The sequence below is a fragment of the Leptidea sinapis genome, chromosome 18 (assembly GCF_905404315.1).
Source record: "Leptidea sinapis chromosome 18, ilLepSina1.1, whole genome shotgun sequence".
NCBI lineage: Eukaryota > Metazoa > Arthropoda > Insecta > Lepidoptera > Pieridae > Leptidea > Leptidea sinapis.
This window is the reverse complement of record NC_066282.1, coordinates 9,490,472-9,503,648: the sequence shown is the minus strand read 5'-3', so window position 1 is coordinate 9,503,648 and position 13,177 is coordinate 9,490,472. Positions and strand designations below refer to the sequence as shown.

At 34.0% G+C, this 13,177-nt stretch overlaps 2 protein-coding genes across 2 annotated transcripts in view; one reads left to right on the top strand and one right to left on the bottom strand.

Moving 5' to 3' along the window:
- Positions 1-28: 28 nt before the first annotated feature.
- LOC126969594 (40S ribosomal protein SA) lies at positions 29-3,754 on the bottom strand. Its single transcript, XM_050815136.1, has 7 exons — positions 3,676-3,754; positions 3,362-3,489; positions 2,933-3,166; positions 2,021-2,185; positions 1,744-1,905; positions 1,134-1,292; positions 29-161 (listed from the first exon to the last, which is right to left on the bottom strand). The coding sequence occupies exons 2-7, from the start codon at positions 3,458-3,460 to the stop codon at positions 69-71; spliced, it is 912 nt and encodes a 303-aa protein (XP_050671093.1). The 5' UTR covers positions 3,461-3,489; positions 3,676-3,754; the 3' UTR covers positions 29-68.
- A 2,677-nt stretch (positions 3,755-6,431) lies between these two features.
- Positions 6,432-13,177, top strand: part of LOC126969605 (growth factor receptor-bound protein 2) — a 34,101-nt gene continuing 27,355 nt past the window's right edge. The window contains exons 1-3 of the mRNA XM_050815151.1: positions 6,432-6,725; positions 6,808-6,905; positions 7,140-7,259. Coding sequence (XP_050671108.1) covers positions 6,648-6,725; positions 6,808-6,905; positions 7,140-7,259 — 296 coding nt within the window. The 5' untranslated portion in view covers positions 6,432-6,647. The remainder of the gene's footprint in view (positions 6,726-6,807; positions 6,906-7,139; positions 7,260-13,177) is intronic.

Genomic DNA, 13,177 nt, shown 5'->3' with positions numbered 1-13,177 from the left:
AGAAGAAGGACAAAGAGAAACAATAAAATAGTTTGTTGCATTGTTTATTATCGATTGTCAACAATCATCTATGAGGCGGCCCAGTCCTGGGACGACCCTCCCCACGACGGTGTGGCGGGGACAACGGCCGCGGGAGCAGCAGTGCCCAACTCCTCTTGAACCTATACGGAATAAGACATTACTCATTAGTCTATTTATGTTTAAGGTTTTATGACAAATTTAAATAAACATCAAGGGTATTTGAAAATATTTTCCCTGCACATGCTGCACAACAATAATTGATCAAAATCAGGTGATAGAAAAAAATTTTTTTTTTCAATTGTAAATTTGGGTGCAATTGTGAAGTTAACATCTATTATGCATGTAATTACTAATTAGGGAATTATAAAAAATTCGTGTATAAATTATTGGCTTACAGCCAGTTACAGTCCATTTAAATAGAAGTTTCTAATGGGCCAAATGTTTACTTTTAAAATCTATGTAAATTTATCACTTTCCAGATATCAGGAAACACTAAACTTTCATTAAATTACAAAAGACACAAATCTGAAAAAAAAACTAAACTAAACTTCAACAATATCATAATTAGAATGGCTTTTTCTTTTAATATTATTAATAGTCTCACTAATTTATTTCAATTGTTCAATATTATGCATTAGCAGCTAATTTCTTCGTAATTTACAGCATTCCAGCTGTCATTTTTGAAGTTACACTTGGTACTTTTATTGCGTTGGGGAAAAATTATCAGAGTTAATTTTTTGAATGTGCACACACACCGACTCGCAAATTCATATATACTTCAGCCTGCAATAATCGTCTCTTCTACTCATACATCTACTGAACCACAATCAATGGATGAGAATTTTATAAATTACAATAAGTTTAAGTTGAACAACTATATTTTTTCTAATTTATAAAATATTTTTTTAATGACATAATAAACTTTATTTAACTATAGTTGTGGTATAAATAATGTTATCAGTGTTTGTATTGATTCCTTCTTATATTGTGCTTTCTATAAACATAAAATAGCATGAGGAATATAAATTGTTATGGGTTTTGTTTTTTTTACACCAATAAAGTATAACCCCTTATTTTAAGTCCAATAATCAAAAAAAAATAACAATTTATACCTGAGCAGCCCAGTCGTCGGCGGCAGCTGGAGCACCAAATGCGGGTGCACCAGCAACAGGTGCAGCTTCCTCAGTCCATGAGGGTACTGGCTCAGCAGGCTCATTCCAATCCTCGTGCATCGGCGCTGGGGCCACTTCAGGCTTAGGTGCAACAACCGCCTGTACACAACATTAAGAAACAGTAAAACTATTGATCCCTCAATTGGGAAACATTTCTAAACAAGAATAACATTGAGGTACCCTGGAATTCTAACTTGTTCAACTGATTGTGCAGAATTCATAATAATTTAAGCCTATAATTATTTTCATATCACAAAACAAATACATGGTCAGGTATTTTAAACCCTTGTGTATTTATTATACATACCAGCACCATTAATGAGAACAACTAAAACTACCATCACATCATCAATAATTGATGTTAATATCAATTTGGTCAATCATTTTATTTGATGTAAAATGCTTTAAAATTTATTATGTGAAATTTTGGTGATGGCTATATAATATCTGTTCAGCCCAGTTTACACTTTACACAAGTCATTTATAGGAATAGAATACAAAATTAAATTTTAAAGTAAATCTGAAATTTAATTTAAATAAAAATAAAGACCTGCTCCTTAGCCTGCTGTTCCTCCTTCTCACTCTCTTCAGGGTCACGGTAGAAGAATAGATCTACAACAACATCCCATTTCTGGTCTCTGGCGAGAACCCCACGTAGGCGCAATACTTCACGGGAAAGCAACCACCACATCAAACCAATAGAGTGGGATGACTAGAAAAAAAAATTAATAGGAATATATACAAAGAAAAGTATGTATTTTAAATTTAATTTAAACCTACATATGTTTGTATTCTTTAAAAATAACCACAATTAGCTGAATACTCACTTTGGTATTGCAAGGAATGGCAATGTCAACAAATCTCAATGGTGAATCAGTGTTACAGAATGCAATAACTGGAATATTGACATATGATGCTTCTGTAATTGGCTGGTGGTCTTGTGCTGGATCAAGAACAATTAACAAACGAGGCTCTCGGAAAGCTGCTTGGATCTGTAAATACAAATCAACTATTCAATAACAAATCAAAAAATTCGTTTTTTTTTTATATTTTAATCAAAATAAATCAGACTCAAGTTTAATCATTCCTACTAATGTAGTCAGTGGTTCCTTAGTTATGATTGTCATCATAGTGTAAACTATTTATTTAGTGGTTTACAAAATAAAATATCAAAACAATATATTTTGAGATAAAATGAATGTGTAACACTTAGATTTTAAGTAAACTACCTAAGAATAAAATTCCCTTCCCTCATCAGTCATCAGGATAGGTAGGGTTGCCAATCAAGAATATTGTACTCATCTTAATGGTATTGGTTACTCTAATACTCTTGCATAATTACAATAACTACCACACAAGACTGTGTGTGGTCCAACTTTAGTCCTTTAAAACAAGCATTTATTGCTTACACAAATAGAAATACCCATGTGAAGACACTACATACTTACACTAATGCTATTATTTGTATTCATAAAACATGGTGAATTGAAAAGTTGATGATCATGTTTATACTAACTGTATGTGCTAACAAGCAAAGTTAATCTATTGATAATCATTTATTGAGATCTCACAGCAAGTAGAAGTGTTTCACTTAATTAGTCATCTTCAGTCTCATAAAATATCAATCCTGAGAGGTTTGAAGAAAGTGATACTGAGTATTCATGACAATAATTTAGTCATAGTGTATTCTCAAGAGTTTTAAAAGTTACATTCAAAACAGTACAGCTAATATTACTGACCTGGTTAGTGAAGGCACCAGGCGTAAATCTTCCAGCAATGGGAGTAGCACCAGTGTGGGCAGCAAATTTAAGAACTGCTCTCTGCCCAAATGGTCGTGATGAGATCACGAATATATCGGCCGGGTTTTCAATAGCTACAACAGCCCGGGCAGCTAAAACAAGCTTCTCCCATGTACGACGCAGGTTGATCACGTGAGTTCCATCAGCACGCCGTTTGTATACATATGTTTCCATCTGCAATGTAATATGATGGGCATTGCAAAGTTTCTTAAAAAGAATCGGTTTAAAATTATTTGTACGAATATTAAAACATCAGTTGGGAGAATATTATCTTCAGAGCCAATCTAGAGTATGAGTGGAACGGATTCTCTTCTCATCATTTAGGACCAATTTGCTATCGGCAAAAATCTGAGGTTAGGTTATAATTACCTGAAAGTGAACATTTTCAGCCCCGAGGTGGGTTGTTGCTGCAAGCATTTTGGTGACATCTTCCTCGTTGAGGGTCAACAGATCTAATCCTCCCGACATCGTTGCGTTTATATGAGTAACGACTAAACCTGAAATTTCATAGTTAAAAATGTTTATTTACTATGAGGTTTTGACGAGGTAACTTCAAAATTTTTTGAAAAATAAATACACTACATAATTATAGGAGATAGCACAGCGTAATTTAAATTTATAATCGTGAATAAATACACTTAAAAGATTCCCAAGATATTTTTTGATAAAGAAATAAAACTTACGCGTGTAATGCCACTGGGAGACGATGAACTTAAAGAATCGTCAACGTCAAATTGACGCCGTACAAAAGCCTAAGTGTCAAAGTGTGACAGAACCATTGAGTACTTAGTAGCTTAAAGTTATTTAAATTATTGTTATTGATTTTTAAAAAAATATTTAAATATATATTTATATATATATATATATATATATATATATATATATATATATATATATATATATATATATATATATATATATAAATCAATATACATATATGTTTCCTGGAATTGAAATTATTTTATCGAAAATATGAGATATTTCTTCTTGTGTTTTGATTTCATTACTTTTAACACGATCGTAGTTATTTGTAATTAATCAGCTACGACTATTGCTTTTTTATAGGTTTTCGCATATTTATATACGAGAAATAACAAAAAAACAAATAATTGCGACGTGAGAATTTTACTTAGATAAAAATAAAGTGTTGTCAGATTCAGAATTCATAAAAATTCGACTGTCGCTGGCGACTGTATAGAATGCTGAGATTGCAAAATCCTGTAAGTTTGCGATACCCACTACCCTGGTACCAGGATGGATATTTATGAATAGGAAGAAAGGTATAAACGTATACGAAGATAGACTTACATATTTTGGTCTACTTACACTTAAAGATAGACGGAAAGTAGCAGACATGAAATTATTATTCGGTGTGGCTAACTCTGTAATAGATTGTTCGCTTCTGACCGAACGGATCGGAGTATGGGCCAGTAATGCACATACACGGAGTAGACGCCTTTTCGACCACCATTTCGATTACCATTTATTTACCAGCGTTATTATTTCTTTATAATTTAACCTGCCAAATTTTTTGTAGAATAAAAGTTCTGTAATGTTTGCTTAAATAAATAACTAAAATAAAACTTAGGTTTGTTTCTCAGTAAAAGATAAAATATCTTCATATATTTGTAAGTATGTGTATATTTTCGACTAAAAATATTCAAATGACATTTGTTTTCTTTTGTTCACATTTAATTTCTAATCCCAAAAGACAAATTACGGCCTGATCAATTTGATATCAATTATATTTATAATAATATAATTATTTCCTTCCATAGAACATTTCTCATACATCATTTGGATCAAAACTTTTCAGTGGGCACTAGTGCCGCTGCAGTTATTTTCATAAATGCGCACTATGCGTCTACTAGACGTCCGTCTTGAACAAAGCACAGTTTACGGAAGTCAACTAAATCTAGCCCACTAAATCGTAGCCAAGCGATTAAGCATTTCTAAATTGACACTCACTTAAAATTGCTAATTTTTGTTTAGCCTTACAGTGAACTTTTTATCAAATATTGGAAATGATGTAATTATTAGTAATAATATCAATCGCAGTTTACTGTATAACTTTAAAGCTGCTTTAATAGCTAAACAGTATATTTAATTTGGTTTTAATTACCTTGTTTAATTTTTGAAGTGAAAACTTCTTTGGCCGCGTTGAGCTCTTTTTGGTTGGGAAAAATATGGATTCGCGTCACCGACATATTCATGACTGGCTCACGTGATAAATAAATATATAAAAAAATAAATGAAAAAATAACTAGTTAGACCTAGATTTTTCTGTTCCGTGAATCAGACACTTTTTGGATGAGTGAAATCTCGTGAGTTCGCGTCACCGAAATGCTTACAGCAGTACCTATTATTATATTACTGAAAATAATTTTTAAAATATATTGAAATTAATAATTAATTATTTTTAAACATTGTGAAATTACAAATTTTTATAGGTACTACGAGTTCTAAGTTTAAACTTCTGTCTTTTTTTTATATTATTTATTTATTATATTTTGTTTTTCTTCTGATCTGTATTTTTTTTGCAAACTATTAATATTCTTAACCCTTATCCTGTAACCTTACTAAGCCGGAAGCCCGTAAGTAAATAATTTCCATACCCAATAGGGTACTTACCTGGGATTTACAAGTCTCACAGAACAAATTAAATATTGTAACGTCGACGTTTATTGATTTTAAGTCGAAGCATGAATCGTCGATAACAACTTGGATTCACCGATTAGCCAAAAAGCTAGTGACCTAACTGCACAGCTTCTCGGGAAGCCTACAGATGGCAGTTTCACTACTGCATCGAGATTTTTGTGCCACATTCGATTTAAGGACTTTGCTATGTTTAGACCCATTCCCAACAGCTCTCCTTTCGTCTGAACCGGATGCGCCCACTAATGCGTGAGATATAGAAGAAGATCACCAGCCGAGCTACCATGACGGAATCCCTACTTGTAATCACTGATCAGCTAATGATTCTCTAGATATCTTAAGAGCCTGCAGCTAACACGACATGCCATGACTTTGGAGAAAATGGAGGTAATGGTAATTTGGCGGTAATTCGACGGATCCGAGCGTACACCTTTATTAGGGATAAGGTGCACTAAAGCCAACTTACATACTTTCGATACTACGCCTGATGAGTAGGTGAGCCAGAAAGCACGTTTAAAGACCACCAATCTCGTATTACATGTCCGCAGCACTATCAGCGGAATACCATCAGGCGCGCTCCATTTAAGTTTCTATATGTCTTGTTAGTACATCTTGCTCATTTTACTATTAATAACGGAGGGATAGTTTCTGTTACCTTCCCATATTAGAAAGATAAGAGATTGTTTAGAATGTCATTATTATTCTATTATCTCAACCGTGGTCAGTTGGTCACCCATTATAACAAAACCCAGGATTATGAATTTTTCAACTGGCAATAGTGGACGTAGTTTTGAGATGTGAAGATGGAATTTAGGTGCTGTGTTAAATTTGACGAATAAAATTCGTGAAGTAGTACTAAATACTGTGAATAATTTGTGATTTTACGTGTGTTTGCTACATGCATTTCGATTATAGTGTTTTTGTTGCTTAAACCGCTATTACAAACTATACTTTGTGAGTTAATAATCCAGTGACAATTTAGTGTAGGCCCAATTTGAAAATGGAGGCTATAGCAAAACATGATTTCAATGCAACCGCAGATGATGAGCTAAGTTTCAAGAAAAACCAAGTTCTCAAAGTATGTTCTTTTCTTCTTACTTTATCGACTTCAGATAAAACAGTTACGTGAATGGTTCCTTCACGATTTTTTTTCATTTCAGATACTTAATATGGAGGATGATATGAATTGGTATAGAGCTGAATTAGATGGGAAAGAGGGTCTTATTCCTAGTAATTACATACAAATGAAGAACCACAGGTGTGTTCTAATATTCTAATTGCTTGTATAAATATTATAGAGGGCTAGATTCTATTAGAATGTGACTTGTAAAATGGAACCATATTCCCACAGATTTTTTGTTGACTTTTATCAGTAAGTTATGTAAACAAAATAGTAGTTGATATTGAAATGTAATTATATATGCTCATTACGTTTTGTTGTTGTAAAAATTCGTAATTTTTATATTTATTTTAATTTGGAAACTTGTTTTAGCTGGTATTATGGTAGAATAACACGAGCAGATGCAGAAAAACTATTAGCTAATAAACCTGAAGGTGGTTTTCTCATAAGGATCAGTCAATCTAGCCCTGGTGATTTCTCATTATCAGTTAAGTAAGTAATTTTATTTTAATATTACTTAAATAATACAGAATATGATACCTTCATTGGGAGGTTAATCCCCAGGCATTACACTCATATACAATTACTGTAATTTAAGAGTTTTAATAGCTTTCAGCATGTAGATCTTTTTGTGTTTCTTACTATGGCTCCATTTATTCTATTCAAATATGGAATGGAATCAAGAATACTTTTAATCAAGGCTATGCTACATGAAAAACATTTAGAACATAGAAGAAACCGGTGACTCCTGTACAATCAATTTAATATTAGTTAAAAGCCCAACTTAGAGTTTGTAGGAATCTAAAATAAATTATTGCCTGCTGTGTTTTACATAAGTTATTTATAAGGGGTGGTATTGATGTTCCCCAGTTGAAAGAATGAGCTCCAATCCTCTTTCAATCAGTTGCTTCTTCTCCTCAAGCACTACAGGCAGGTCAAAGGGTACCTACAACTGTTAGAACATTATCTTACCTATTACGGAATAGGGAAAATAAAGGTCTAACAGTAGTAGTAATTCTATCTTTAGTGACTTTTTAAAGTATACAAATTATTTTTTATTTTAATAAACCAGGAAAACTTACAGCTAACACAGAGGATTTCTGTGTATCTGGTTTACAGTTGTAGTTTTTAGAGTAGGAACAAAAAGAGCTGGTTGGAGTTTTAGGGAATTTATTATTTTTCACAAGCATACATGATTTTCCATTGTCAGGGTAACAGAGTTGGTAGTTATCCACAAAGGGTGCCCACAGGCCTTTCATACTTTAAATCTGTTATAAAAATATCCAACATTGGAAAAAAATATATTATTTTGTGCTTCTGTCTAACTGGCTGTCTGTTAATAATAATAATAATATAAGCCTTTATTCGGACAAGATTTACACTGTGTTTTACTTAACCTAGAATATTTATATTGAAATAAACTTAGACTCCTCCTTAACTTAACCTTGTCTGTTTGTCTATTTTTTATTGAAGTAGGTGTTACTTTGCGGAAATCCATAACCATCATTAATGAATCGATTAATCTTTAATTCAGTCTTGTGCCAGAGTTTGCCGAGTCAAAATCTCCTGAGGATGCATCATACAGAGGCAAAACCCGTGTTGAATTGCTTAAAGACAAATATTGGCGGAATTAACACTAAAGAAAACTCAAAACATTTGGATGTTTGTCTATTGCTGGCCAAGGCCCCCTCCAATTTCCTCCATAAATTTCTAAGCAGTTCTAGTCGATATGCCACCGGCCACGGTTGTTTTTTGCTACACCCATCTTTGAAAAGGTCTACCCCTTTTCATGTAACCTGTGTATGAATGCATTAATGTTGTACTCCATTTTGCATGTCGTCTGATTGTATGCCCAGCCGACGTTCATTTAAGTTTCATAATAATAATAATAATTCATCATTTTACCCCCACCATTCTTCTATTCATTGCATTTTGAGATGTTTAATTTTTTTTTATTTGTGATATTTTGTTGCTAGGTCTTTTGTTGATATTATTTGGCCCAGATATACATATTCATCAACATACTCAATTTTATTTCCCTTGATAAGTTCTTTTCTTTGAGGTTTAGGTTATCTGTGAATTTTGACAACATGTATGTTATACAATCAATCACACAAATTTATAGAGGGAGATGAATGTGATGAGAAAGGGAATGTGAGTGTAAGTGATGAGAGAGGTCTATCAAGATGTACTATGAAGATTAAGTATAAGAGAGCTTGAGTGAAAGGGTTTGAATGGAAGAAGTTACTGTTAAGTTTATTTACTTAGCACACATAGCAACTATCATTAAAGGAGACTTAATGTGTCAGTTACAAACAAATAAGAATAATACATGCAAACAACAAGCAAATCAATCTACAACAACTAATCAATAGCATTAAATACTACATTACAAAACATACTTTACATTAGAAATAATACAGTATGCTAGAAAATACAAAAAAAATTAACATACAACTATTTACCATAACATACTACATATAACGATACCTTTGTGAGAAGGCAGGGGTCGGCGACCCAAGTGGCTGGCCCAGGGCCAGTCCTGCCGCTACCCTTTAGCCAAATGCGTTCAAGGATAAGCTCTCTCACCAACAACCTACACAGAACCCGATGGACAAATGTCTCAGGCCGTAGACACCACTATCGCCCAAACTGACACATCAACTTATTAGCCTAAATAGACATGACATCGATATCATGGTCGGCACCCTAACGGGTCACACATCACTAAACAAGCACCTATTTACAATCGGCGTTAGGAACAGTCCTAGCTGCTGTCTAACCAAGGATGAAATGGTCACTCGAGTAATCCTGGAATGTGCTGGGGTGGCCAACCAAAAGGTCGCTTCAGGAAGTCTGTGAACACCCCAGGAGTGTTCTGAACTTCTGGAAGGAGTTGGGCTGGTTGGAACGACTGGCTAACACTGCACGCAAAATGGACCCAACTAAGCGGTCTAATTGCGGAAACAGGAGCCCTTTACCAATACCAAATACCCTTCCGAGTTCACTCCACATACACCCAAAAATGTCCACTTTGTTGTGGAATTCATTTATATGGTGAAAGGCTCTAGGCGACTTTGCCGAACCAACCGAAACGCCCAGGTTGTGCTCCTTCCCGCGCAACAACTTCACCACATGTGCTGATACTAAACAGTCCCTACGGACACTCAATTGTCTGACGCTCGGATGTCTGTACCATGCCAAATTCATGTGATTATTCACTGCCCTACCACTGACAGACTAGTGTCACAGCAAACATTTAAGTGATGTTTACTGTTTAAAACTAGCTCCAACCATTTATTGCTTTTACCCAATACCGAGAGCAGTATAGCAAGTGTGCAAAAGGGTGAAGTAGAACAAAATTACATTTACTTTCAATTTGTTATAGTATAAAACGCAAAAACATCTAGTTTTGTAACATTTTGCTTCAAAACAATGAGTCGGCTATACTATATTTTAACTAAAAAAGTTGCGTTATCTACGCTCCGGCAACATTACCGTGATACTAAATTGGTTATGACAATAATTAAAGTACTAAATATGTGTAGCCACAATTAATAGCAGTAAATTAGCAACTCCAATATATATAGAATATGGTAGTAAGCAATAGCTCTGGCGGTGGTCTTTTGCACATCAAAGAACCTTAGTGTAACCACATCAATTCCCGACGAAATTTAAGATGTGAATTGTGAGAGAATTGTGTGAGAATTAATACATTCATTATTGCGGTAGATGAAAAGGTAGTGTTGCTATAGGTCTTGTACTGAGATCTTAAAAATGATTCCGAAAAGGTTTATGGTGTTATTTTTTCCATTGTGTAAATTATATTCATACAGACAAACAATGATATATATATCAAAAACTAATGTTCATTACATTTTTTTTTAAATATAGGTAAGTCCGTGTTTTGCGACTTGAAGACACCTTATTATATATAAAAAAAAAATTTTTTTCTTCCATTTAAATCTCAAAACAGGTAAGGGCATTAAAAGTACAAGGTATTTCGTTTGCGTATAATATTATAATCTATTTGCTGTGTTAGTGGCCTCAAAGCAGAATATCCTGGTGATCCTATTTGGGGTATATAAAGTTATGAATATATTGTGTATGGCCATCGGCATTTGATAAGTGTGCAAATTTTTGAGTTAATCAGTTTAAGAGTCATATTTAGTATTTGATCACAATCGTTGGTTTGCAAAGTTATTTAGTGATCGTTTTGAACTACACAATATTGTATACAATATTATTCAAGGTATACCTTGAAAATTATATTTATATATCAGTCAGTTTTTGTGGAGAATTCGTTTTTATTATCCATTCTGTTGATGCACACCACCAGGTTTCCTGTAACATTGAATATATTTATATAAAACACTTATTAAAGGATTACATTGCGTGTAACTGTGTTTTTACATTCGTTTTTGCGTAAATGTTACAGACCTTTTCAGAGTACGTTTTCAAGGGGACTGCTCTGAAAAGGTCACGAAACGACGGGTTAACTAAAATAATAATAGAAATGAAACTTTTACCCAAAAACCAAGTCATAAATAAAAGAAATGTTATACACGCGTTTTAATCCTTGTGTGTAAATGTATTTATTTAAATATGTAACACTCGTATTAATCAAAGAATATACTGTATTTAAACTGCATTGTAATGGACAGGGCGTATCAATTACAATCAGCTGAACGTCCTGATCGACTCGTCCTTTATTTTCATAGAAAAAAGTTACTATATTCATTGCTGGCCGGATTTCGATCGAGTTCTGCTACTATTATAGTAACAAGTCAGCGTTTCAAAAATGAATGACATTATTTTCAATATGTTATCTCGTAGTAAACCCATCATAATACAGTTTTTTTCATTCCTTGTAATTCGAGACGCTAATCGATTTCTCACTCGCCAGCTAGATATGTCCAACTTGTATTGCAAGATACGATTTCATACGATTTTCTTCGTGGAATTTAAACTTGTTATCTGTGCACCGCATGAATCAGCTCGCTTGTGGAGAAAAGAAACCTGTTTTCGTCTATGATTCATATTTATTAATTCTTTGTTGGTTAAATCTGTATTTAGGGGCCTCCCATACTAATTATAAATGCTTGGTTGTATACCTAATTGTTATTGGATTAATATTCATATTGATCCGAAATAGCTGGTGCGTACATATTTGGACTGCTCCGAAGCGTTGTTCTGAGGACATTTCTGTTAGATCATGGAATGAACAATCTTTGGCAGTTTTCTATGACATAGGCATGACATAAGTGAGAGGCTCCTTTGCACAGGATGCCGGCTAGATTATGGGTACCACAACGGTGCCTATTTCTGCCGTGGAGCAGTAATGTGTAAGCTATACTGTGTTTTGGTCTGAAGCGCGCCGTAGCTATTGAAATTACTGGGCAAATGATACTTAACATCTTATCTCTCAAGGTTACGAGCGCAGTTGTAGTGTTCCTCAGAATTTCTGGGTTATTCAATAATCCTGAGCGGCACTGCATTGTAATTGGCTGGGCGTATCAATTACCAACAACTCAACCTCCTGCTCGTCTCATCGAGTTTCATCATTGTCTAAAAAAAAACTGGTCACAATCTGTGATTCCGTTTACGTCCCTGTCCTTCTAGTCTCGTAAACTGTCCGGTCTGCGAAGACCTCTTGACAACTCCGTGTATCACAGATTTGGACACATCTTTGGGCCACATGTTTGTTGGTGTTCCCAGATTCAATTAAAGTAACAAACCTTCAAGCAACTTCAGCGGCATTTAGATCTATCATTCTCACTTTATTTGCCTTAATGACCCGTACTTAATGCGATACACTGGGCAATCGCAAAAAAAAAATTAGCTCAAATTTAAACAATCGCAAAATCTCCGAAATTCGCTGCATCTTAAGGCATAAGTATTATTCCGATCGGTTCAGTAGTTTTTACAGTATAGGCGAAGGGACATAGCTGCTTTTAGTATAGATAGATATTTGTATTGTGAATATATAGGTATTTCTAAGTCAAAAAATAATGGTTCCATTAAATAATCATCATTAATTATATACTAAAATCTTCTTCGCATTATGGTATAAGTATTATTCTGATTGGTTCAGTCGTTTCCGTAGTACAACCGAAGGAAAAAAAAACGGCTCTCCATTTATAAGTATAGATAGATATAAACGCCTATGGAATATTATACAAAATTATATAAACAGCAAAGGCAGGTAAAAGCGACAGATATAACGATTGGGGGACGATTTTAGAAGAATAGATTCAAGACAATAGGACGTATCACTCACCTCAGGTGAAAGTCTTGCTCATCTTGGTAAGTTTTAGCTTAAAAAATGCTGGCCCATGATGAGAATCAAGACAGAGAAAGAAATTAAAGTAGAACGCATTTATCACGGGGAGTGTTCCGAAGAGCTGTTT

Bases quoted from the DNA above. Each gene is read 5' to 3' on its own strand.
- LOC126969594 (XM_050815136.1), bottom strand. From the start codon at position 3,460: ATGTCGGGAGGATTAGATCTGTTGACCCTCAACGAGGAAGATGTCACC. The intron at 3,167-3,361 runs GTAATTATAACC...ATTACATTGCAG, and splicing joins CTGAAAATGTTCACTTTCAG to ATGGAAACATATGTATACAA. The intron at 162-1,133 runs GTATAAATTGTT...TATTCCGTATAG, and splicing joins CCGACGACTGGGCTGCTCAG to GTTCAAGAGGAGTTGGGCAC.